The following is a 25,807-nucleotide window of genomic DNA, read 5'->3' as shown; positions in this document are numbered from 1 at the left end:
GCCCAGGCTGGAATCGGTTTGCATTTCACTTCCCTCATCACTCGATCTGCAAGCTAACGCAATTAGCAAGCTAACGCAATGAGCACCGAAGACGTAGCATGTCTCGGCTGTTCAAGTTAAATCACCACAAACGAAATCATTGGAAAAATCCGTGATATGGTGATGGAAGCCCGCCGAATAAAAATTATTGAGATTGCCGTGACTATAGCCATGTAAACAGAGCGAGGGCATAATATCCTGCACGAAGAATTGGTTATGTAGAAGCTGTGTGCGAGGTTGGTGCCGCGATTGCTCTCAGTCGACCAAAAGAGCATCCGGCACAATATTTCAGCACAATGTCTCGCGATTTTTAATCGCGATCAACAAGACTTGCTGCACAGATATGTGACTGTTGACGAAGCCTGGATCCATCATTACGCACCATAGTCAAACCGACAGTCAAAACAATGGAAGAAGGCTACTGAAAGTGCATCGAAGAAGGCAAAGATCATTTTGTCAGCTAGTAAGATGATGGGCGCTTTTATTTGGTATTCCCAAGGAATGATCCTCACAGATTTTTGGAAAAAGGTGGAACCATAACTGGACCCTATTATGCGTCATTGTTGGATCGTTTGAAACTTGTGTTGGCTGATAAAGGCCAAGGTCGGCACGCAAAAGGTGCCCTTTCACCAAGATAATGCACCACCCCCACAAGTCAACGGTAACAACGATGAAAGTTCATGAACTGGACTTTGATTGGTTCCTCATCAACCCTGTTCAACAGACATAGCTCCATATGACTTCTTCCTGTTCCATAAGTTGAAACTTCGGCTCGCTGGAAATAAATTTTCATCAAATGAGGAGCGATAGTTGGAGTAAACGAGTATTTTGCCGACTTTGACAAAATCTATTTTTCCGATGGAACGAAAAAGCTGGAGGACAAAGTGTTCATCCAAAAGAGACTATGTTGAGATGCAAAGTGAGTTGTTTACGAAACAAGCATTTTTGTAAGTTTTTCTTAGCACAGTTATGAAGCCAATCTCGTATAAACTGAAGGATAAAAAATCGCCACACCAAGCAAGAGTTATTCGACATAAACGAAAGCTGTCAGGCGTTTTTCCTACATCTGAAAGATGATGTCTATTCAGATTTCACGCCAGTCGCGTAAGAGTGGCGCTGTTGGTTGAAGTTAGTCAAGAATGCCTTTAAGGCGACAAATACGTCATCGTCGACACGCTGTTAGGATTGAACGAGTTCGTGTAACAAGGCTACAAGAAGCTACATATTCCTTCTGCAGTACTGAAGAAAGACTTGGCAGGAAACTAACCACTGTACATGATTTGTTGGCAGCTGCTGTCACGAGAGTGTTCGGTCGCCAGAAGATCAGGCTCTGGCCCACCGTACTGCATCTGAAGCAGCAGCCTGAGCGGCAGTTGGCATCACAGTGACACAAAGAACTGTTATAAATCGGTTACTTCAAGGACAGTTCCGAGACAGAACCCATGTAACGTGAATTCCACTGATCCCAAGCCACCACCATTTGCGGCTTCAGTGCTGTCAAGCGAGAGCTTGTTGGTTGGCAGGGTGGAGGTCTGTTATGTTTTATGATGAAAGCTGAAACTGCCCCAGTGCCAGTGATGGCACGTCTGCTGGTTATCCCAGGCGCACCCTGATTGCAAATGTGTACGTCAATCGGGTGATTCGATCCGTTGTGCTGCCACTGATGAACAGCATTCCAAGGGGGTGTTTTCAACAGGATAACACTCGCCCACATACCCTGTTGTAACCCAACATGCTCTACAGACTGCCGATTTTTTACCTCGACCTGCTAGATCACCAGATCTGTCTCGAATCGAGTACATATGGGACATCCTCGGATTACAACACCAGCTTCATCCACAAACAGCTTTAACCGTCGCTATACTGACAGACCAAGTGCAATACGCACGGAAATCCATCGCACGGATTGGCATCCGGCATCTGTACAACACTGTGCACGCAGGTTTGCATGTCTGCATTCGACATTCTGGCGGTTACACCGGTTATCGATGTACCAGGGTTTCAAATTTGCAATGATTTCTCTCTCGTTTACATTAACCTGTGGTCTTTAATGTTAAGCACTTAAATATGTTGCTCAGACAAATGTATTCCAGAAATTTCATTACTGTACATTAATTATCTTTTAGTGCTGCAATTTTTTCCCGTCAGTGTATATATGACTTAAACAGCACAGCGTTCGGCCTCGTTGTTTGGAGGAAGCTGCCAGCGTGGGCTGCTGCCCGGGTGGCGACTCACGTCTTGGTTGTCGGCGAGGTCCGGCTGCGGCTGCGGCAGGCGCCGGTAGCCGCCGTGGCGCGGGTCTCTGTGGCGCAGCTCCGCCGCGGCCGCCGCCGCCTCCTCCTCGGCGCTGGTGCTGCTGGACGCGCTGCTGCTGACGCTGCCCGCCGGCGCGCCGCCCCCGCCGCCCCCGCCGCTCCCGCCCCCGGTCGCGCCGCTGCCGCTGCCGCTTGCTCCCGCGCGGCCCTTCTCCGCCAGCGACGCGGGGTCCCCGGAAGGCCCCGCACATGCCACCATCGCGCCGCCTCCGCCGCCTCCACCGTTACCGCCAACGCCGACGCTCGAGCAACCCGCTGTCCAAAACACACACACATATACCTATTGCGCAGTCGAGGCAATCTCTACACTGGCATAGTGCGCTGACGTCAAGGTCAGGAAGGTTCAGAAAGATGCACCCCATAACACAGAACTATATGTTCTACATAGATGCAGGTAGAAACTTTGGGTAAATTTTAACTCGTGGATAGAAACCAAAAGTTTACCTTGGCAGTGGATGTCAGGTGCCCTTCGCGTGACTGCTATTAGCGGTCTCCATGATCTAGCCATCTCGCTCACTCGCTCAGTATTCATTGTGCGTCAGATCGAGATGTCGACAACACAGCAACAAAAGCCGTTTTACGTTCCCCTTTCCAGCAGCTGCAATTCAGATACAGCTGTGCGGCATTATTTTCACTGAAAGTGCGGCGCTGTATTTCCTACAGCTTGCGAAACTGACGTGTTCTAATAAACTTTACACTACCATCGTACGTCTGGTTAGTGGTCACTGTATCCGATTACGACAGTCCTTTTTTTTTACTTCTGATTTATTGGTAGTAAAAAACATCAAAAAGACGCCACGGTTGCCTCATATTTTAGAGCAGACCACCACTGGCAGTGTTTCTCTAACAAAAATTTCTACCCTTTGTAGTTGATTCTTCCTGTGCACACTGATTACCAGTGTAACCGTACCTCAGTTACGCCTCCATCTACGTGCGGAAAGTAAACAATGATCCTCATTACATTCAGGTGACAGAAGTCATGGGATGACGATACGCAAATATATGGATGGCGGTAGTATCGCGAGCCGGCCGGAGTGGCCGAGCAGTTCTAGGCGCTTCGGTCTGGAACCGCGCTGCTGCTACGGTCGCAGGTTCGAATCCTGCCTCGGGCCTTAGGTTAGTTAGGTTTAAGTAGTTCTCAGTTCTAGGGAACTGATGACCTACGATATTAAGTCCCATAGTGCTCAGAGCCATTTGAACCATTTTTTGATAGTATCGCGTACACAATGTATAAAGGCCAGTGCATTATCACTCAAGTCATTCATGTCAAAATGTTCCCGGCGTTATTATGGACGCACGAGGGAAATTAACAGAATTTGAATGCGAAATGCTAGTTAGAGCTAGACGCATGGGACATTCGATTCGGAAATCGTTAGGAAATTCAATGTTTCAATATCCACACTGTCAAAACTTCTCATACCAGATTTCAGGCGTTACTGCTCATCACGGGCAACGCAGTGGCCGACGGCCTTTGCTTCACGACCGAGAACAGCGCTGTTTGCGTAGAGTTGTCATGCTAACAGACAAGCAGCACTGCGTGAGGTAATAGCAGAAATCTATGTGGGACGTGCGACGAACGTATCCGTTATGACAGTACGACGAAATTTGGCGTTAATGGGCTTTGATGACAGACGACTGACGCGAGTGCCTTTGCTAACAGCTCGACTTCGTCTGCGGCACCTCTCCCTGGCTCGTGACCATATCGGTTGGACCACAGACGGCTGACGAACGTATCCGTTAGGACAGTGAATCAAAATTTGGCGTTAATGGGCTATGATGACAGACGACTGACGCGAGTGCATTTGCTAACAGCACGACGTCGTCTGCGGCACCTCTTTCGGGTTCATGCATATATCGGTTGGACGGTAGACGACTGGAAAACCCAGGCCTCGTCAGATGAGTCCTGATCTGAGCTGATAAGAGCTGATTGTATGGTTCGAGAGTGGCGCAGATCCCACGAAGCCAACGGCCCATGTAGTCAATGGAACACTGTGAAAGCTGCTGATGACTCCATACTAGTATGGTCTGTCTCTACATTGAATGGACTGTGTCCTCTGATCCAACTGAACCGATCATTAACTCGAAATGATTATGTTCGGCTGCCTGGAGACCAGTTGCAGCCGTTCCTGGACGTCATAATCCTAAACAACGATGCGCCATGTCACCGGGTCACAACCGTTCGTGATTGGTTTGGAGAATATTCTGGGCGGTTCGAGCGAATGATTTGTCCATCCAGCTGGCACAAAATCAATCGCATCGAACATTTATGGGACATAATCGAGATGTCAGTTCTTGCACAAAATCATGCACTGACAATACTTTCGCAGATACAGACGGCTATAATTCCCCAGGGGACTTCTAACGACTTGTTGAATCCACGGTATGTCAAGATGCTGCACTACACCGGGCAAAATGAGGTCTCTCACGATATTAGGAGGTGTCCCATGACTTTTGTCAGCTCAGTGTTAAAGCCAAATATCACCGCCGTCGTCTCACAGTGTGGTAGATCGTTTCTTTCCGAGTAACAATAGGGATGAGGGACTTCCTCCGTCAACAAAGTCAAACGTTCTAGAGTGATTGTATCAACAAACTGGCCTCTCCTTTGGAGAAATACACTCCTGGAAATTGAAATAAGAACACCGTGAATTCATTGTCCCAGGAAGGGGAAACTTTATTGACACATTCCTGGGGTCAGATACATCACATGATCACACTGACAGAACCACAGGCACATAGACACAGGCAACAGAGCATGCACAATGTCGGCACTAGTACAGTGTATATCCACCTTTTGCAGCAATGCAGGCTGCTATTCTCCCATGGAGACGATCGTAGAGATGCTGGATGTAGTCCTGTGGAACGGCTTGCCATGCCATTTCCACCTGGCGCCTCAGTTGGACCAGCGTTCGTGCTGGACGTGCAGACCGCGTGAGACGACGCTTCATCCAGTCCCAAACATGCTCAATGGGGGACAGATCCGGAGATCTTGCTGGCCAGGGTAGTTGACTTACACCTTCTAGAGCACGTAGGGTGGCACGGGATACATGCGGACGTGCATTGTCCTGTTGGAACAGCAAGTTCCCTTGCCGGTCTAGGAGTGGTAGAACGATGGGTTCGATGACGGTTTGGATGTACCGTGCACTATTCAGTGTCCCCTCGACGATCACCAGAGGTGTACGGCCAGTGTAGGAGATCGCCCCCCACACCATGATGCCGGATGTTGGCCCTGTGTGCCTCGGTCGTATGCAGTCCTGATTGTGGCGCTCACCTGCACGGCGCCAACCACGCATACGACCATCATTGGCACCAAGGCAGAAGCGACTCTCATCGCTGAAGACGACACGCCTCCATTCGTCCCTCCATTCACGCCTGTCGCGACACCACTGGAGGCGGGCTGCACAATGTTGGGGCGTGAGCGGAAGACGGCCTAACGGTGTGCGGGACCGTAGCCCAGCTTCATGGAGACGGTTGCGAATGGTCCTCGCCGATACCCCAGGAGCAACAGTGTCCCTAATTTGCTGGGAAGTGGCGGTGCGGTCCCCTATGGCACTGCGTAGGATCCTACGGTCTTGGCGTGCATCCGTGCGTCGCTGCGGTCCGGTCCCAGGTCGACGGGCACGTGCACCTTCCGCCGACCACTGGCGACAACATCGATGTACTGTGGAGACCTCACGCCCCACGTGTTGAGCAATTCGGCGGTACGTCCACCTGGCCTCCCGCATTCCCACTATACGCCCTCGCTCAAAGTCCGTCAACTGCACATACGGTTCACGTCCACGCTGTCGCGGCATGCTACCAGTGTTAAAGACTGCGATGGAGCTCCGTATGCCACGGCAAACTGGCTGACACTGACGGCGGCGGTGCACAAATGCTGCGCAGCTAGCGCCATTCGACGGCCAACACCGCGGTTCCTGGTGTGTCCGCTGTGCCGTGCGTGTGATCATTGCTTGTACAGCCCTCTCGCAGTGTCCGGAGCAAGTATGGTGGGTCTGACACACCGATGTCAATGTGTTCTTTTTTCCATTTCCAGGAGTGTATGTTCTCCGCCAGGATGACTATGCTGACACACAAATACGTAGACATGGAAAATGAAGACGTAGGTGTCAATTACGTTCGTTTTATTTAAAAAGCTTTAACCGCTTTCACATAAAAATTCGGAGTCGTAATTTTTCAGCCCGAGCTCGTACATTCAGAATGTTACCTGTTCTCCTAAAACAGTCAGAAATTTACTGCCGAGACCAGAATTACAAGATTTGGGGATATGCAAGCTTCGTGAGATCTGACTGCCTATCCAAGGCATTTAAACTCCTCAGTTGCTGATTCAGTTAATATTACACCTATACTACAAGCAGATTCCCAGGCGTCTGTTTTTAATATAGTACTCTGTAGCAGTTATTAATCTCTCTAACTGGTTTTTAAATCGCCAGCAACTTTTCAAAACACTTTCGTACTTTGTCGAAAACGAGTATTCCTCCTGTGCTGTTCAGAAAGTACCTTAAGACTTGAAGATACATAAGAGGAAGTGCAACGATTGAAAGACGACAGATAGTCTCTACGCTTATTGGGCACGCAGCCATAATTGCCACTCGTAGGCAGGAGTGATATGGTCGAAGTATCATACGACGCATACGAATCGCACACAAGCATTCATCGTCAGTTCTGGCCTATCTGTATCAAACTTTGACATGGAATTATTTGGGGATGAAATTTGTGAAGCTGAACCTCTGACAGCATTATATGGAAGTGAAATGTAATAATGAGGAGAACACGCTGGTGCTGTACATATTCAGGAAGGGAGAGTACGTCACGATCTCTGAACCATTTATGTATTATGCAAAATATCACAGAGCCGCCTCGCGAGGGGAAAATGCTTTACAAGTCCTTTTATTAACTCCTATAGCATATTTAACAAATAGTCTCTGAATAAGAAAGGTATTAGAAACAATGTTTGAAGCGTCTCATCGAATTTTCCCCCTACAGTCCACATTCAGTTCGACTGCTTACGAATCTTGCATCCTTATTCTCAGCAATAACTTTCGAGAACCACATGAAAGTTCAGTAACGTTTAATAGACAGGCAGTGGGACGAAACCTCTTTAGCTTTATAATCAAGAACCTTTTACGGCTGCAAACTCCTGTGGAACCGGAAAAACTCAGTGGAGTCTCCTGAAAGCGGGGACTATATTTAATGACCCCAATACGAAACTCGGGTGCGAACTTTAATGAGAATACGAAAGCTCGATACCACATACATCCGATTCATCTCGTTCCTAAACACAAGAAACCCTTTGTTGTCGCGAACTAGGTGGAAGGTCAAGAGTGAGCTGCATAGGCGACTGGCCTGTCAGTGACAGGTCGGAAATTACACGACTGACTGGCGGTCGGCGTTCGTTACATCTTGACAGAAGACTTTTTTGTGGGACCGCATCAACCGACTCGAACATTGCGTCATTATCTGTCGGACGGACGTCTTCATCAAAGTGTAGCACACGCGATAGGAATTATCGTGGTGAAGACGAACAAAATATGTGAAACCAAAAATTCCCCCCCCCCCCCCAAAAAAAACAAGTTTTTGAGAGGAAAACGCATGAAGCATACAATATTTACGATGGTTTTGCTACAGAGAAATGTCGGATCTGTTAGAGCCGTTACGTATGAGCATTATTTAGAGACGAAGATTACCTCAAGCTGCTGGTATGAAAGGCAGCACTGTGACTCGATGCTGCAGACCCAAACTACTTTACGCCAACGAACTAGTATGTGGAGGGAGATGTAAATATAGAATTTCCGTACCAGATTTGCATTATATCAATTACATATTCCATTTTTTGTAAAGTAATTGTGACTAATGGTTAGAGTCCAAGGGACAATTTAAAATATTGTGCCAGAAACATCATTTTGAAAACAGTCGTGAATGTGCGTTTGGTAACTGAAATCTGTCCTGATGAGTAATAATCCGCAATAAATATTTTATTTAGTAAATAACTGAAAATGTTTTGCTCCTTTATTTTTTACTGTCATTGTATATACGTGAAACGAAAAACTGTTAAACTAACGAGCGTTAACAATTCTTAATTCTTTAATATTTATTATTATTACTGTTATTACCTGTGCCATTAATACCTAAAAGGAAAAAAATGCTAAACTGTGGAGCGACGGATTATCATATAATTAGAAATAATTTCTCTATTTTTGGTGCAGTTCACATAAAAATAATATAATTTCTGAAAGCGATACAAGATTCGGTAACTAAGACGAGTAACTGCGGTAGGTAGGTCCTCAAAGAGCACGGAATATATTGTAGCACTAGGAAGTCTGAGGTTCAAAGGGAGACGATACCACACATTTCACTCATACTTAAGATCCTGGGCTGGAATCCACGGAATATTTGAAAAGGCATCACGAGGTCGCCAAAATAAACCACCAGAAGTTGGGAAAGTGGTATCAGTTAATGAAAGACTATCCTCTTAGTGTTGTACAGAACTTAAAAGATCAAAATCTACTGGAACTGCAGCTTCATAATCGATAAGAGACCTGACATAATAGTGATCAATAATGCTCAGCAAGTCACTTTCACGACAACCACTGCTGTATCGTGCATCGATATCTGGCAGATTAGGTGAAAGCCATGTGGAAACAGAAATCTGTATACATCGTCTCTGTGGTAATATCAGATGCTGTCGTTGTCCCAAAACGGACAGTGAGCAGCCTACAGGACATGCAATGCATACTTATCTATGTTGGCAGCTGCGTGAGGAAGCTGTATTGAGCACTTCCAGAATACTTCCTCGGCTTCTAGGAGAAAGCAGTTAACTTACTGACAGTTTGTCGTTAAAACCGTTACCATTATATCAATACCTTGTAAAAAAGAGTGAGCCAATAAACAATAATAATAATAGTAATTATTATTATTATTATTTATCGGTTCACGCTTTTTACGAGGTAATGATATGATAACAGTTTGTTGACATATTGACATTAAGATAGTTATGTATAATACTTTCGCATTATTATTAATGTATACGCTCTGTAACAAAATGAGTTGTTCATCACATATTCACAACAGTCGCTACTACTGGAAAAGAAAGCATTGGAAATATAGGTATAGAAATGAAAGAAACTAGAATACGAAGCAAATACAAGAATTATTGAAACATATAGTATATTATACAATTTTTAAATTTCAATTTTATTAATTAATGACTATTGAGAAACACATAATTGATCTAGACGGTTCATGTAATTTGGACATCTGTGTATTTTCGCATGATATGAAAACAGTTTTTATAGGAACAGATATCACGCAAAGGGACGATCATTTTGTCGTTTTCTAACTAGTCTTAACTTTATCCATCGAGATCTTGATGTAAGTATGTTTTCTTAACCGAAGATAATACTTCATTATATGCACAGCGCTTTAAAAAGAAATTCAAAACTATAATGATCCTTAATGCTTGCATTGAATGTCTTTGGAACAGTAAGTAGCAGATATCGTATATATCAGGCCAATGTATCACTTAGAGCTCGTTATGCTATGCTTATGTGCCAATGGAGATGAAATTGCACTGTTACAGGAGCTTTGCTCTTCACATGCAGCGCATGTTATACATACTTCTGTGTGAAGTTTCGCTGCGAACATATCACGGATTACACCACTGTACTTCTCTTTTTACGATGTATCGAGTGAAATGAAAAGTACGCCCTTTCTTTAAGAAATACTTGGTTTAGTATCTTTCTGCTGTAATGGCGGTGCTGTTTTCTTTGTGCCTTTGCTTCAGTATCGCAGTGGGGAAAAATGACACAAATAATAACTACTCAGCTAAAAGTTAGTGTTTTTGTGAAAAAATTGAAGTGTACTTGGTTACGTTTGGAATTCTTAATATTCTGAGATTAGCTAGGATTCGATCCATAGTTTGCTGCTTCCATTCATGAAGATAACCAGGAGAGTTACGGGCTTTCATTATTGGACACTACTTGTACTCAGTGTTGGTCTCACTCCGCCTTGTAAAAATGGTTCAGATGGCTCTGAGCACTATGCAACTCAACTTCTGAGTCCATCAGTCGCCTGGAACGTAGAACTAATTAAGCCTAACTAACCTAAGGCCATCACACACATCCATGCCCGAGGCAGGATTCGAACCTGCGACCGTAGCAGGCGCTCGGTTCCAGACCGTAGCGCCTAGAACCGCAAGGGTTCTGCGGCCGGCCCTCCTTGTAAAAGCCAACAATATTGTATCAAGGCGAGATGAGCTATCTGAAAGCTTTATAAGACCAAAAATGTTCTATCACATGTAACGTTGCCATAACTGATTCCTCGAATTGCGCCATTGAGTGGTTGGATTTCGTTTTCCACTGAATAGGTCAGGAGTCCACTACGCGCCGGAGGTAGCTACACGGGTAGTAAGGGATGTGTGGCATGGACTGGGCAGCATTTTAGGTTAGAGGTTCTCGGGTAAACACCAAAGGGGCTTTACTCTCGAAGGGTGCAGGCCGAACACAGGAAGAACGTACTAGCTCCAAGCGCTAATAGAAAGCATTGATCCTCAAATCGTTACAAGCACTGAAAGCTGTTTAAGGCCGGAGGCAAGCTCAGGGGAAATTTTCGCGAAAAATCTAACAAAGTTCCGAAAGGATAGGCTAAACAGTTGGCGCTGGCGTGTTTGTTCCTATTAGAAGTAGTTTATAAGGGTCGCGAAATTGAAATAGATAGTTCCCGTGGGTTAGTATATGGGCAGAGGTCACTTTTGGCAACCGGAATAAAATAATAATTGGATAATTTTACTGCCCTCCCAATTCAGATGGTACAACTGCCGAAAATTTCAAAAAAGACTTGAGCTCAATTTCAAACACGTTCCCGACTCATACAATTATACACTACTGGCTGTTAAAATTGCTACACCTCTAAGATGGTGTGCTACAGACGCGAAATTTAACCGACAGGAAGAAGATGCTGTGATATGCAAATGATTAGCTTTTCAGAGCATTCACACAAGGTTGGCGCCGGTGGCGACACCTACAACGTGCTGACATGAGGAAAGTTTCCAACCGACTTCTCATACACAAACAGCAGTTGACCGGATTCGCCTGGTGAAACGTTGTTGTGATGCCTCGTGTAAGGAGGAGAAATGCGTACCATCACGTTTCCGACTTTGATAGAAGTTGGATTGTTGCCTATCGCGATTGCAGTTTTTCGTATCGCGACATTGCTGCTCGCGTTGGACGAGATCCAATGACTGTTAGCAGAATATGGAATCGGTGGGTTCAAGACGGTAATGCGGAACGCCATGCTGGATCCCAACGGCCTCGTATCACTAGCAGTCGAGATGACAGGCATCTTCTCCGCATGGCTGTAACGGATCGTGCAGCTACGTCTCGATCCCTGAGTGAACAGATGGGGACGTTTGCAAGACAACAATCATCTGCACGAACAGTTCGACGACGTTTGCAGCAGCATGGACTGTTACCCTTGACGGTGCATCACAGACAGGAGCGTCTGCGATGGTGTACTCAACGACAAACCTGAGTGCACGAATGGCAAAACGTCATTTTTTTCGGATGAATCCAGGTTCTGTTTACTGCATCATGATGGTAGCATCCGTGTTTGGTGACATCGCGGTGAACGCACATTGGAAGCGTGTATTCGTCTTCCCCATACTGGCGTTATCACCCTGCATGATGGTATGGGGTACCACTGGTTATACGTCTCGGTCACCTCTTGTTCGCATTAACGGCAGTTTGAACAGTGGACGTTACATTTCAGTTGTGTTACGACCCGTGGCTCTACCCTTCTTTCGATCCCTCCGAAACCCTACATTTCAGCAGGATAATGCACAACCGCATGTTGCAGGTCCTGTACGGGCCTTTCTGGATACAGAAAATGTTGGACTGCTGCCCTGGCCAACACATTCTCCAGATCTCTACCCAATTGAAAACTTATGATCAATAGTGGCCGAGCAACTGGCTCGTCACAATACGCCAGTCACTACTCTTGACGAAGTGTGGTATCCTGTTGAAGCTACATGGGTAGCTGTACCTCTACACGCCATCAAAGCTCTGTTTGACTCAATGGCCAGGTATATCACGGCCGTTATTACGGCCAGAGGTGGTTGTTCTGGATACTGATTTCTCAGGATCTATGCACCCAAATTGTCTGAAAATGTAATCACATGTCAGTTCTAGTGTAATATATTTGTCCAACGAATACCCGTTTATCATCTGCATTTCTTCTTGGTGTAGCAATTTTAATGGCCAGTAGTGTATTTGGTGGTGACTTAAATTTACCGTCGATATGTTGGCAAAAACACATGTTCAAATCCGGAGGTACGCATAAAACATCATTCGGAATTGTGCTAAATGCATTCTCTGAAAATTATTTGGAGCAGTTAGTTCATGAGCACAACCGAATAGTAAATGGTTGCAAAAACACACTTGACTTCTTAGCAAAAAATAATTCTGGGCTAATAACAAGCATCAAAACGGATACAGGGATTAGTGAACACAGGGTTGTCGTAGCGAGACTCCAAAAATAAACGAAAGATATACCTATTCAAAAAAGCACATAAAATTCACTTGACCTCTTTCTGAGAGACGATCTCAACTCCTTCCAAATTAACAACGTAACTGTACACAAATATGGCTTGAATTCAAAGAAATAGTGTTGGCAGCAATTGAGAGATTTATACCAAACAAATCAACAAACGACGGAGCTGATCCTCCTTGATACACAACACAGGTTAGGACACTGTTGCAGAAACAACGAAACAAACATGCCAAATTTAAACAGATACAAAACCCCAGAGATTGGCGTTCGATTACAGAAGCTCGAAATTTAGCGAGGACTTCAATGCGAGATGCCTATAACAGTTTCCACAACGAAACTTTGTCTCGAAACCTGGCAGAAAATCTAAAGTGATCTGGTCGTACGTGAAGTATGCTAGCGACAAGACACAATCAATGTCTTCTCTGCGCGATAGCAATGGAGATACTACCGAAGACAGTGCTGCCAAAGCAGATCTACTAAACACAGTCTTCCGAAATTCTTTCGCCAAAGAAGACGAAGTAAATATTTCAGAATTCGATTCAAGAACAGCTGCCATCGTGAGTAACATGTAAGTAGATATCCTCGGAACAGTGAAGCAACTTGTCACTTAACAAAAGTAAGTCTTCCCGTCCAGAGCATATATTAATTAGGTTCCTTTCAGTACGCTGATACAATATCTCCATACTTAACGATCATATACAACCGTTCGCTCGACGGAAGATCCCCACCCAAACGCTGGACAGTTGTACAGGTCACACCAATATTCAAGAAAGGTAGTAATAGTAATCCACTAAATTACAGGCCCATATCATTAACGTTGATAAGCAGCAGTGTTTTGGAACATAGATTGTGTTCGACCATTATGAGTTACTTCTAAGACAACGGTCTACTGATACAGAGTCAACACGGATTTAGAAAGCATCGTTCTTGGTGAACACAATTAGTTCTTTACTCACATGAAGTGTTAAGCGCTACTGACAGGGGATTTCAAATTGATTCCGTATTTCTAGATTTCCAGACGGCTTTTGACACTGTACCACACAAGCGGCTTATAGTGAAATTACACGCTTATAGAATATCGTCTAAGTTGTGTGACTGGATTCGTGATTTCTTGTCAGAGAGGTCACACAGATCGTAGTAACTGACGGAAAGTGATCGAGTAAAACAGATCTGATTTCTGGCGTTCCCCAAGGTAGTGTTATAAGCCCTTTTCTGTTCGTTGTCTACCAGGATCATTCAATAATTAAAGAGACAAATTACTCTGGAGAAAAAAGCGTTTATTTTTACAGAACAATTCTTTTTTTTTTTTACTTTTCGACATAATCCCCTTGAACATTTATGCACTTGTTCCAACGGGCTACAAGCGTTTTTATTTCGGGTGCAAAGAACTCTTTATCTTAATGTTTGAACCAATTTCCCCCAAAATTTTTCACGTCGTCGTTGTCCTGGAACCTCTTCCCACGTAATGCCTCCTTCAGTGCACCAAACAAATGTAAATCACTAGGTGCTAAATCAGGACTGTAAGAGGGTTTGGACAGCACTTCCCAGCCAATTCTGTCGATGGTTTCACGGGTTGGTTGAGCAATATGAGGACGGGCGTTGTCTTGCTGGAGAATCACACCTCCCTCCCTCCCTCTCTCTCTCTCTCTCTCTCTCTCTCTCTCTCTCTCTCTCTCATGGCTGGCTTCACCTTGTTTAAAAGCAAATCCAAGCAGTATTGGCTGTAAATTGTACGCTGCTCTTCGAGATAATCACAAAGAAACTGGACCATCAGCATCCCAAAACACAGTGAACATGACTTTTCCTGTTGATGCTTGGGTTTTGAATTTTTTCTTGAGAGGTGAGTTGGTGTGCTTCCACCCTACTCTTTGTCTTTTTAATTCTGGTTTATAATAGTGAACCCAAGTTCCATCACAAGTTAAAATTTTGTTGAGGAAGTGCTCATCTTCTCTTTCATAACGTTCCTCTAGCTCTGTGCACACTCTCAACCTTGTTTCCTTGTGTAGCCGCGTCTGCATCTTTGGGACTCATGTTGCACATGTGTTGCGGTACTTCAACTTGTTACAGATATTGATGTTAACTGTACCAGTACTAACTTGAACCTTATCAACTATTATTTCCACGGTCACACGGCCGTCGACACGAATAATGTCACCAATTCGACATTCAAGTCAGAGTGTTGAAACTGCAACTGGTCGGCCAGAACGGTGTGCGTCAGTCACCATTTTTGAACTGCTCTACCCACTTGCAAAAATTTTCAAGATTCATAAAACCTTCACCATAAACTTTAGACATGCTACAGTACATATTCACGGCTTTCTCGCCTTCATAAAGTGAAAAACGAGCAGCATAACGTCGTTCAACTAATGTGGACGTTTCAAGCGGACTCGCCATCTCGAAAAGTATTTTTGAGGTTATAAACAAAACAATGTTGATGCATCAGCCGATCAGCGCTCATCCTAGTGATACCAACTTAAAACCATAAGAGAACCAAACTTGCCCTACTAACAGTTTTCCCCCAGACCAATTTGTGTTTTTAATTATTGAATGACGCTCGTATATGAACGATTTGGGAGACAATCTGAGCAGCAGTCTCAGGTTTTTTGCAGATGATGCTGTCGTTTATCGTCTAGAAAAAGTCATCACAAGGTCAAAACAATCTGAAAAACTATTTAGAAATGATATCTGTAGGGTGCAAAAATTGGCCTAAATAATGAAAAGTGTGAGGTCATTCACATGAGTGCTAAAAGGAATCCGTTAAACTTCGGTTACGCGATAAATCAGTCAAATCTAAAGGCTCTAAATTCAACTAAATATCTGGGAATTACAATTATGAACAAATTAAATTGGAAAAAATATATAGAAAATGTTGTGGGGAAGGCTACCCAAAGACTGCGTATTTTTTTGTCAGGACACTTAGAAAATGTAAGGGATCTACTAAAGAGAGTGCCTACACTATGCTTGCCCGTCCTCTTCTAGAGTGCTGCTGCGTGATGTGGGATCCTTACCAAATATGACTGACAGAGTCCACCGAGAAAAGTTCAAAGAAGGGCAGCACGTTTTCTATTATCGCGAAATAGAGGAGAGAGTGTAACTGAAATGATACAGGATTTGGGGTAGACATCATAAAAAAAACAGGCGTTTTTCGTTGCGAAAGAATTTTCTCTCAAAATTTCAATCACCAATTTTCTTCTCCGAATGCGAAAATATTTTTTTGAAGCCAACTTACAGTGTGAGAAACGATCATCATAATAAAATAAGGGAAATCCGAGCTCACACGGATAGATATAGGTGTTCGTTTTTTCTGCATGCTGTGCGAGGTTGGAATAATAGATAATTATTGTGAAGGTGGTTCTATGAACCCGCCGCCAGACACTTAAATGTGATTTGCAGAGTATCCAAGTAGGTATATGGTGCGTTTATTTGCCCCAGTCCGCTGCGTGGAGTATAAATAACTGCAACAGTGTGCAAATAAGAAGGCGGGTGCGTGATGTGTTCTATAGCAGTCCCAGGAGGAAGTCAGTATTCAAGGATATGACACGAACGATCATTCCAAGCAAAAAGTTCAAGTCTGCACGGGCTATAAAATACATACCTTAGAAGCTATGAGCACCCCTTAACCTGCGGTACTATGAAACAAAGCACTTGTACTGCAGTCTCTTTGCGTTCCATATTTTGAGGGGCTGTGGTATGTACCAAAATAAATTTTAAAAAAGTGTGCAGTAAACGTGGGCTCTAAAGTGAATACTTTAAGAACTAAGAGCACTTGTTCAGTGGAAGGGATGTGTTTCACAGTAGCGAAGCTGAGCAAGTGCTCATAGCTTTTAACGTGTTCACTTTAGAGCCCATGTTTACGAGACATTTCTTTTGTGTTCTGGTTCATACTGCTACCTCTCAAAATACATAAAGCAAACAGCTTGCAATAGAAGAGATTTGTTTCACAGTATCGAAGATGAAGGGGTGCTCATAGCCTCTAAACTGTGTAGTTTAGAGAGCATGTTTACAAGACTCTTTTGCTTCGAATTATGGTTCTCCTCATATCTCTGAATACTTGCCTTCCTGTGTACACAGAGGGACAGAGCATAGTCTCGGTGTCGCCACAGGGCTGTCTCTCTGTCCCTGTCTCACGCCACACCCTTCCAGCCGTTGCCTATCGTGGTAACTGGCAATGCTAGATTAGTGCCACACTGGACAACTCTTTATGCTTGTGACTCTCGCTGGATAACTTTACATGTTCGGTATACTATCACTGTGGCTTCATAAGCTAATAATTGCCATTTTTTCTTCATGCCTCACATAAAGCACACTACAGTGACTGAGTACCTTCAGCATTCAGAAACTAAAATGAAAATGAAAGCTAAATGTCTTACGTGCACCACGAAGCGAAACCTACAGTCAGACGTGGCAGAATGACATCAAAAGCTGGAGGGCCACGTGGTACAATGTTCCTTGCCTCTGAACATCGCCCCGCCACCCGCCTTCTTAACACGTACATCACTTGATTCATTTCGCCCTGTAAAAGCCAACTACATGATGTCCAGACGCGACGAAGTCGAACGACATCATAAGGCCCAAAACATTGGCCAGGGGCGAGTAGGACTCATACGCGAGGGCACCGTACGAACTTGTTTATACAGACAGTTCGTCCATTTCTGGAATTGAGGACTTGGACGATTCTAGACATTAACACTGCAAGATACCGGTCCCAGGGATTCCAAGTCTTCTGAGAACGTTTTAAGTCTGATGTCGGATAATCGTCTGATATAATTACAGATTAATAATTTTCGTTTTTTTTCCTTTACTTGCACTGTGAAACGCTACTTCTTTCCAAATTTCGTGATTGTATGCCAAGCTGAAGTTCCCTATAGAACTGTAATGAGTGAATTTGCGCGTATCAAAATATGTGGCATATGTGACGGTATCTTTTGATTGCATTGACTTAAAAGCTAATGTTTATCATACTGCCAAGGGACGATAGGCCTTACTATGTGACACAAATTTCAACCGTTCCTGAGAAAAAGTCGTCTTAGCGCACGGACGTACAGAAAGACAGTTGGATAACAAACGACAAAAAAGTTTTTAGAGTGGCACAATTAAAAGTTAACAATTTTGGATTTGTTCCTTTATCTGTACCGTGAAACATTCCTTCTTGCCAAATTACTTGATTCTTGGCCAACGGGAAATACTGTATGAGTTTTGATAAGTGAGTTTGCTAGGATCAAAATATGTGACGTAAATGACCTTATCTTTCGGTTTCATTGACTTAGATGTTTACATTTATTACATCGCCAAGTTACTATAGGCCTTAATATGTGGCACATATTTTAGTTTAATATGTAAACCCGTTCCTGAGAGAAAGGGGCCTTGACAGACGAACGACAGATAGGCAGCCTGATAACAAACAACAATTTTCTTCTTGAGACATAATTACAGATTGACAAATTTCGGATTTTTTTCCATTGGGAGTAGTGTTAAACCTTGCTTCTTAGCAGATTTCATGATTCTAGGTCAACGGGCATTATCGTGCGGGTTTTGATGATTGAGTTTGAGAGTATCAAAATACGTGACACAATTGATCGTATCTTTTGTTGACTTAAAAGCTTCACATTTTACATCGCCAAAGGACCGTAGACCTTAATATGTGACACGAATTTCATCTTTATATGTCTCCCTATATGTGAGAAAAATGATTTTGGACAGACAGACAGACAAACGGAAAACAAAGTGATCCTATAAGGATTCCGCTTTTACCTTTTGTGGTATGGAATCCGTATGTAGCATTGTCTACGAGAATAGGCGATCTATCAGGCTGTTTGCTTCGTGCGGAACGCACGCTAAACTCTGCGTGAGCGTACTTAGTAGGGCTGTTGGTAAAATACCGATACATCGACATTTTCCCAAAAAGTATCGATATTTTCTACAATAAATTTTTCACCGATATATCGATGTCGAAAGACAATATAGAGAGCCGATAGTTTTATTTTATATATTTTTTCGCAATTTTCTGTAAATATTTGAAACTGGGCTTTTGAAATTGTAGTGGAATATCGTTTTACTTTCATTGTATGACAGGATCTTACTACGTTTTGAGTTTTCATCACGTCCAGCAACTCTAGATGGCACAAAGACGTAGCACTGGGTAGTTGAAGTGCTAATGGAATAACAAGATTTCCGATGTGAAGAAATACGAGGAGCGTTTGAAAAGTCCATGCAAAGTCCGAGAGACGGCTCCACCGGCGCGTATCGAGGTCATGTTTAGTTAGTAGCATGTTTGGAAAGAACGCACACCAATTTTCAGCCATATTGGTCTATTTCATTGTGTTTAGCATTCGTGTGAATCAAGGAAGTCCAGTGATTGTCAAAAAATGGACGAAAACGAATTTCGTGTTACTTTATGAAAGTCAAAACGCCTCAGGAGACTAAAGAGAAGCTTGATGAACATTACGGTGACTCTGTACCTTCGATTATAACAGTTTATAAGTAGTTTCAAAATTTTCGGAGTGTCCATATGGGCACAAGTGATGTTGAACGTTCTGGACGCCCTGTGGAGGTTACGACTCCAGAAATCATTGATAAAATCCATGATATGGTGATGGATAACACAAGAGTTAAGGTGTGTGACATTGCTAGTGCTCTGGGCATCTCGAATAAACGAGTAAATAATATTTAGCATAAACATTTGGACATGAGAAAGCTATCTGCAAGATGAATTCCGTGATTGTCCGTGCTTGACCAGAAACGGATTCGTGTGATGTTTTAAAGATGGTTTGCAGTTATTCAGGAAGAATCTGCAGGACGTTAAGCGTCGTTTCGTCATTGTGGATGAAACATGGATACATTACTATACTCCTGAGACCAAACAACAATCTAAATAATAGGTTACCACGGGAGAATCTGCACCAAAAACGGCGAAAGACATTCCTTCGGCAGGAAAGGTTATGGCGACTGTCTTTTGGAATTCGCAAGGGATAATCCGCATCGACTATCTGTAAAATGGTAAAACTATTACTGGTGCATATTATTCGTCGTTATTGGACCGTTTGAAAACCGTGCTGCAAGAAAACCGCCGGCAACTGAACTGCAAAAAAGTCCTTTGCCATCACGACAACGCACCAGCACACGCCTCAGCAGTTGTGGTCGCAAAATTAATGTAAATAGGATTCTAACTCGTTTCACATCCCCCCTTGTTCTCCAGACTTGGCTCCCTCGGACTACTATTTGTTCCCCAATTTGAAGAAATGGCTGGTGGGACAATGATTTTATTCAAACGAGGAGGTGAGTGCAGCAACTAATAGCTATTTTGCAGACTTGGACAATTCCTATTATTCGGAAGGGATCAACAAATTCGAACAGCGTTGGACGAAGTGTATAAGTCTAAAAGAAGACTATGTTGAAGAATAAGAAAGGCTTACACCAAACACATAAGTAGTTTTTATTTTTGCACGGACTTTTCAAACGCCCCTAGTAGCACACCAGTTGCGTTAAAAATGTCTTGATGACAAGATTGGTCTTTCCGGTGGGCGGAGACATGAGAGTGGAAATGCTGACGTAATCGGCGCTTCCAACAGAGACTGCAACATTCTTCACCACGAAATTTTGATATTACGACTGCTAGTTCGCTGGCGTTTGCAGAAATGAAAAAGCAGGGAAGTCGACATGAAGAGTTCGAGACAAATACGATACGCGACGAAACCGAAAGACGGACCCATTGGACACCTTTTATTACGTCACTAACATTCAGTCACCATTTAAACTTCCTGGTAGATTAAAATTGTGTGCCGGACCGAGAATCGAGCTCGGGACCTTTGCCTTTCGCGGGCAAGTGCTATACCATCTGAGCTATCCAAGCACGACTCACGCCCCGTCCTCACAGCTTTACTTCCGTTAGTTTCTCGTCTCCTACCTTCCAAACTTCACAGAAGCTCTCCTGCGACACTGTTGGCAATGTTGTTATCACCAAACGTGAACGTGCGTCGCTTTGCTTTGATTTCGGTTTTTGCTCTAAGGGAGATAAACAGGCTGCTAACTGGGTGATGTAAAAATATCTAGTAATACATCTATACTTAAATATACAACTCTGAGACTGGAAGTTTATTTACAACCTATAGCCGATATTTCTTTCGGCCGGTACGTCGATATTTTTTCTTCGATATATCGATATAATGTTAATATTTTTAGGTATATTGAGGGCCGATAATGGCATTTCTTTAAATATCGATATATCGTCTTTATTTTTAGAAATATCGGCAGTGCTAGTAGGTGGGTGCGCGGCAGGAGGTGGGTGTACTCACGCGAGGAGGCGCCGTGCACCACGGAGTGGAGGCTGGCGGAGCGCTGCAGCCGGCGCAGCACGTCCTCCTCGCTGTCCGAGCTCGACTCCGGCTCCTCGTACGAGTACGCCTTCCCTGCAAAGCACAGAAACACGCACCAGCACTCTGAGTTCGCCGGACAAAATGTTAGACACCCTTTGAAAGAGCGCACTCGTCGCTTTGGAGCGCCATACGTCGTGTAGAACTGGTACTGCCAGGCGATCACGTGACTCACCACCGATGGCGTAAGTCGCGGCAGTGAAGAGCCGTGTACACCATCCGATTTAATGTGAGTGCAAACCAGTAATTTGACATTAATATGGGGTGAGTCTGCATGTAGAAAGATTTAAGTTAATGCGGATGAGAAGGAGAAACAAACCCGCAATGTGCGGGTATAGCATTAGTAGTGTCCTGCTTGACACAATCACATCGTTGTAATATCTGGGCGTAACGCTTTAAAGCGATATTAAATGGAATGAGCGTTGTGGTAGGAAAGGCAAATGTCGACTCCAGTTTATCGAGATAATTCTAGAAAAGTGTGCTTCATTTATAAAGCAGACCGCATATAGGACGCTAATACGACCTATTCTTGAGTGTTGCTCCAGTATTGGGTTCCGTACCAGGTCGGATTAAAGGAAGACACCGAAGCAATTCAGAGATAGGTTGCTAGATTTGTTACCGGTGGGTTCGAACAACGCGCAGGTATTACGGAGGTGTTTCAGGAACTCAAATCGGAATGCCTGGAGAGAAGGCAACGTTCTTTTCGAAGAACACTATCGAGAGAATTCCGAGAGCCGCCACTTGAACTGCTTGCAGAACTGTCCTCTTGTCTCCAACATATATTGCGGTAAAGGACCACGAAGATAAGATACGAGAAGTTAGGCTCATGCGGGGGCATATAATAGTCGTTTTCCTTCGTTCTGTTTACGAGTGGAATAGGAAAGGAAATGGCTAGTAGTGGTACTGGCTACCTTCCACGGCGCGCCTTCAAGTGGATTGCGGAATATATGTGTAGATGTAGGCGTAGACGTCTGAATGTCTGTGGAGGAATGGCAACCCATTCTTTCTCAGGATTCTAACCCAGACAGGGCAGTGATGTTGGACACTGGGATCCGGAGCGAAGTTGACGTTTTAACTCGTGTAAGATGTCCCACTAGGTTCATGTCGGGATTCTGCGTTGGGAGTCTTTTGCAGGAAACTTATTATTCACAAACCATTGCCTCACAGATGGTGCCTTATGACAGGGTGCATTGTCATGCTCATGCAAACAATCCGAACTCTTCCTCTATCTATGCAGCACCCGATACTGTAAAATGTGTTCATATCCCATTGCATTTAGCGTTTTCTTAAGCGCAGTAAGGGAGCCACACCCTAACCACGAAAAAACCCCTACCAAGGTACCTCTGTACTTCACTGTTGGCACTACGCATGATGGCAGGCAACGTTCTCCAGGTATTCGCCAACCCAAAGCCTTCCATCGGATTGCCACAACATATAGCGCGATTTATCACTGCATACCACTCGTTTCGAGTCATCCACTGCCCAATTGCGCCGCTCTTTATGCCGCATCAAGCGTCGCTAGCTTTGAGAAATTTGCGCCTTACGAGGAGCTGTTCGACGATTGTATCCTATTCTGTTTACCACCGTACGCGCTCTGATTGTACCAGCTGGACTGCAGAAAGCACTTTGGAACTCCCGGGTGATTCCTTCCGCTGGTTTCATGCGATTTTTTACAACCACCCTCCGCAATGGTCGATGGTCCTGTTCGTCAGTAAGTGAGGTATCACTGGTTTTGGTTTAGATGTGGTTGTTTCTTCGCGCTTGCACTCCAGTCACGTCACCAACAAGTGGTTCAAATGGCTCGAAGCACTATGGGACTTAACATCTGTGGTCATCAGTCCCCTAGAACTTAGAACTACTTAAACCTAACTAACCTAAGGACATCACACACATCCATACCCGAGGCAGGATTCGAACCTGCGACCGTAGCAAGATTGAAGCACCTAGAACCGCTTGGTCACAGCGGCTTGCCGTCACCATCAGTTAACTTCGGCGGTCTTAGAAATGTAGAAATTTCCCTGATGGGTTTATTACTAAGGCGACATCCAATGACTAGTTAACATTCAAAGTAACTGACTGTGTTTTCCTGACCAGTCTATTCTACTTCTCTACTGACAACACAATGTGCCATCTTCCATGTATGCTCGTGGGCTTGCCTCTTATGACAGCTGGAGGTCAATCCCACATTACATAACTGTGTCCGGATACTTATGATCAGGTATTGTATGTTCCAGTCGATTGCATAGAATTAGCGAAATGAGGTGCGTCGACGAGGAAGCGCAACGGGTTGATATAAAGTATATACCGTGTTTCGACGTGCCTGCAACCCCACTGTGAATAGAGTTGGCCGATTTGTTCGTGTATCAGTGTCGACTACCCGGGGTATCTACAACGAATGGTGTATAACTCCCAGTTATGTAACAAGTCGTAAGAACAATACTCGTAAAAAAATCCTATCCGACATGCAATAGAGGCATCGGAGTATTAGGATAAATGGGAACGTTGAAACACTGAACACTGAGGGCATCAATACATCTTCAAGGCGTTAATGCTACTGTCTTTTGCATCTTTGATCGATTTGACAAGAGTGCTACAGTCGGTCTTTGGAATGCAACCATACTGTCTGATGTGAACATTATAATTTTTTTTAAAAAAAAGAAGGTTCCTTTGTGTATCTTGCCTGATGTGACATAGGAGAATTTCGCTGGGGCTTTTTTGGTGTTAGCTGTATTTTCAGATCTGAGTACACTACTACATGACCTAAAACATGAAATGAAATGATCGTGCGGCATTGATGGCCGGGAGGCTCCAACCGCGAAAGTTCGGCCGCCAAGTTGCAAGTCTTATTGAAGTAGACGCGACATTGCGCGCCAGTCATGGTGACCAAAGGATGAGGCGAACAACACAAGACTCAGTCCTCCAGCGGAGAAAATCTCCAATCCGGCCGCGAATCGAACACAGGGGCCACTGCATAGTAGGGAAACACGTTACCACTATTTTTTAAAAATAAAACAATGTCTTGTTAGCTTGTCACCACAGAGTACAAAATGGTGCCACATATTACAAAACGTTCAGCAGTCCAAAACATAGGCTACAAATAAACTGTATCGTGGCCATTATACAATTCAAAAAAGGTTCAAATGGCTCTGAGCACTATGGGACTCAACTGCTGTGGTCATAAGTCCCCTAGAACTTAGAACTACTTAAACCTAACTAACCTAAAGACATCACACACATCCATGCCCGAGGCAGGATTCGAACCTGCGACCGTAGCAGTCACGCGGTTCCGGACTGAGCGCCTAGAACCGCTAGACCACCGCGGCCGGCATTATACAATTGATTACAGTATTAATTTCAGTTATTCATATATTACTCATTTTGTCTCAGCTACGTTTGTAGCATTTGTAGACTTAGAGAAAGCTTTTGACAATGTTGACTGGAATACTCTCTTTCAAATTCTAAAGGTGGCAGGGGTAAAATACAGGGAGCGAAAGGCTATTTACAATTTGTACAGAAACCAGATGGCAGTTATAAGAGTCGAGGGACATGAAAGGGAAGCAGTTGTTGGGAAGGGAGTAAGACAGGGTTGTAGCCTCTCCCCGATGTTATTTAATCTGTATATTGAGCAAGCAGTAAAGGAAACAAAAGAAAAATTCGGAGTAGGTATTAAAATCCATGGAGAAGAAATAAAAACTTTGAGGTTCGCCGATGACATTGTAATTCTGTCAGAGACAGCAAAGGAATTGGAAGAGCAGTTGAACGGAATGGACAGTGTCATGAAAGGAGGATATAAGATGAACATCAACAAAAGCAAAACGAGGATAATGGAATGTAGTCGAATTAAGTCGGGTGATGCTGAGGGAATTAGATTAGGAAATGAGACACTTAAAGTAGTAAAGGAGTTTTGCTATTTGGGGACAAAAATAACTGATGATGGTCGAAGTAGAGAGGATATAAAATGCAGACTGGCAATGTCAAGGAAAGCGTTTCTGAAGAAGAGAAATTTGTTAACATCGAGTATAGATTTAAGTGTCAGGAAGTCTTTTCTGAAAGTATTTGTATGGAGTGTAGCCATGTATGGAAGTGAAACATGGACGATAAATAGTTTGGACAAGAAGAGAATAGAAGCTTTCGAAATGTGGCGCTGCAGAAGAATGCTGAAGATTAGATGGGTAGATCACATAAATAATGAGGAAGTATTGAATAGGATTGGGGAGAAGAGAAGCTTGTGGCACAACTTGACCAGAAGAAGGGATCGGTTGGTAGGATATGTTCTGAGACACCAAGGGATCACCAATTTAGTATTGGAGGGCAGCGTGGAGGGTAAAAATCGTAGAGGGAGACCAAGAGATGAATACACTAAGCAGATTCAGAAGGATGTAGGTTGCAGTAGATACTGGGAGATGAAGAAGCTTGCACAGGATAGAGTAGCATGGAGAGCTGCATCAAACCAGTCTCAGGACTGAAGACAACAACAACAACAACGCTAGTGGACACACAACCTAAAGTTTACTGTGATCGAAGACGGACAGCCTTTCCTTTCCA

General features: G+C 44.0%; 1 protein-coding gene across 1 annotated transcript in view; it reads right to left on the bottom strand.

The window, feature by feature from the left end:
• The window catches only part of LOC126353994 (synaptotagmin-14), a 559,379-nt gene that overhangs the window by 100,455 nt on the left and 433,117 nt on the right, over positions 1-25,807 (bottom strand). Inside the window, exons 4-6 of the mRNA XM_050003342.1 lie at positions 21,185-21,298; positions 2,470-2,609; positions 2,275-2,409 (exon numbers count right to left, since the gene is read on the bottom strand). Of these exons, the coding sequence (XP_049859299.1) occupies positions 2,275-2,409; positions 2,470-2,609; positions 21,185-21,298 (389 nt within the window). The remainder of the gene's footprint in view (positions 1-2,274; positions 2,410-2,469; positions 2,610-21,184; positions 21,299-25,807) is intronic.

This window comes from Schistocerca gregaria, chromosome 1 (genome assembly GCF_023897955.1).
Source record: "Schistocerca gregaria isolate iqSchGreg1 chromosome 1, iqSchGreg1.2, whole genome shotgun sequence".
NCBI classification, from domain to species: Eukaryota; Metazoa; Arthropoda; class Insecta; order Orthoptera; family Acrididae; genus Schistocerca; species Schistocerca gregaria.
The sequence above is the reverse complement of the archived record's forward strand: the minus strand, read 5'-3'. Positions and strand labels throughout refer to the sequence as shown.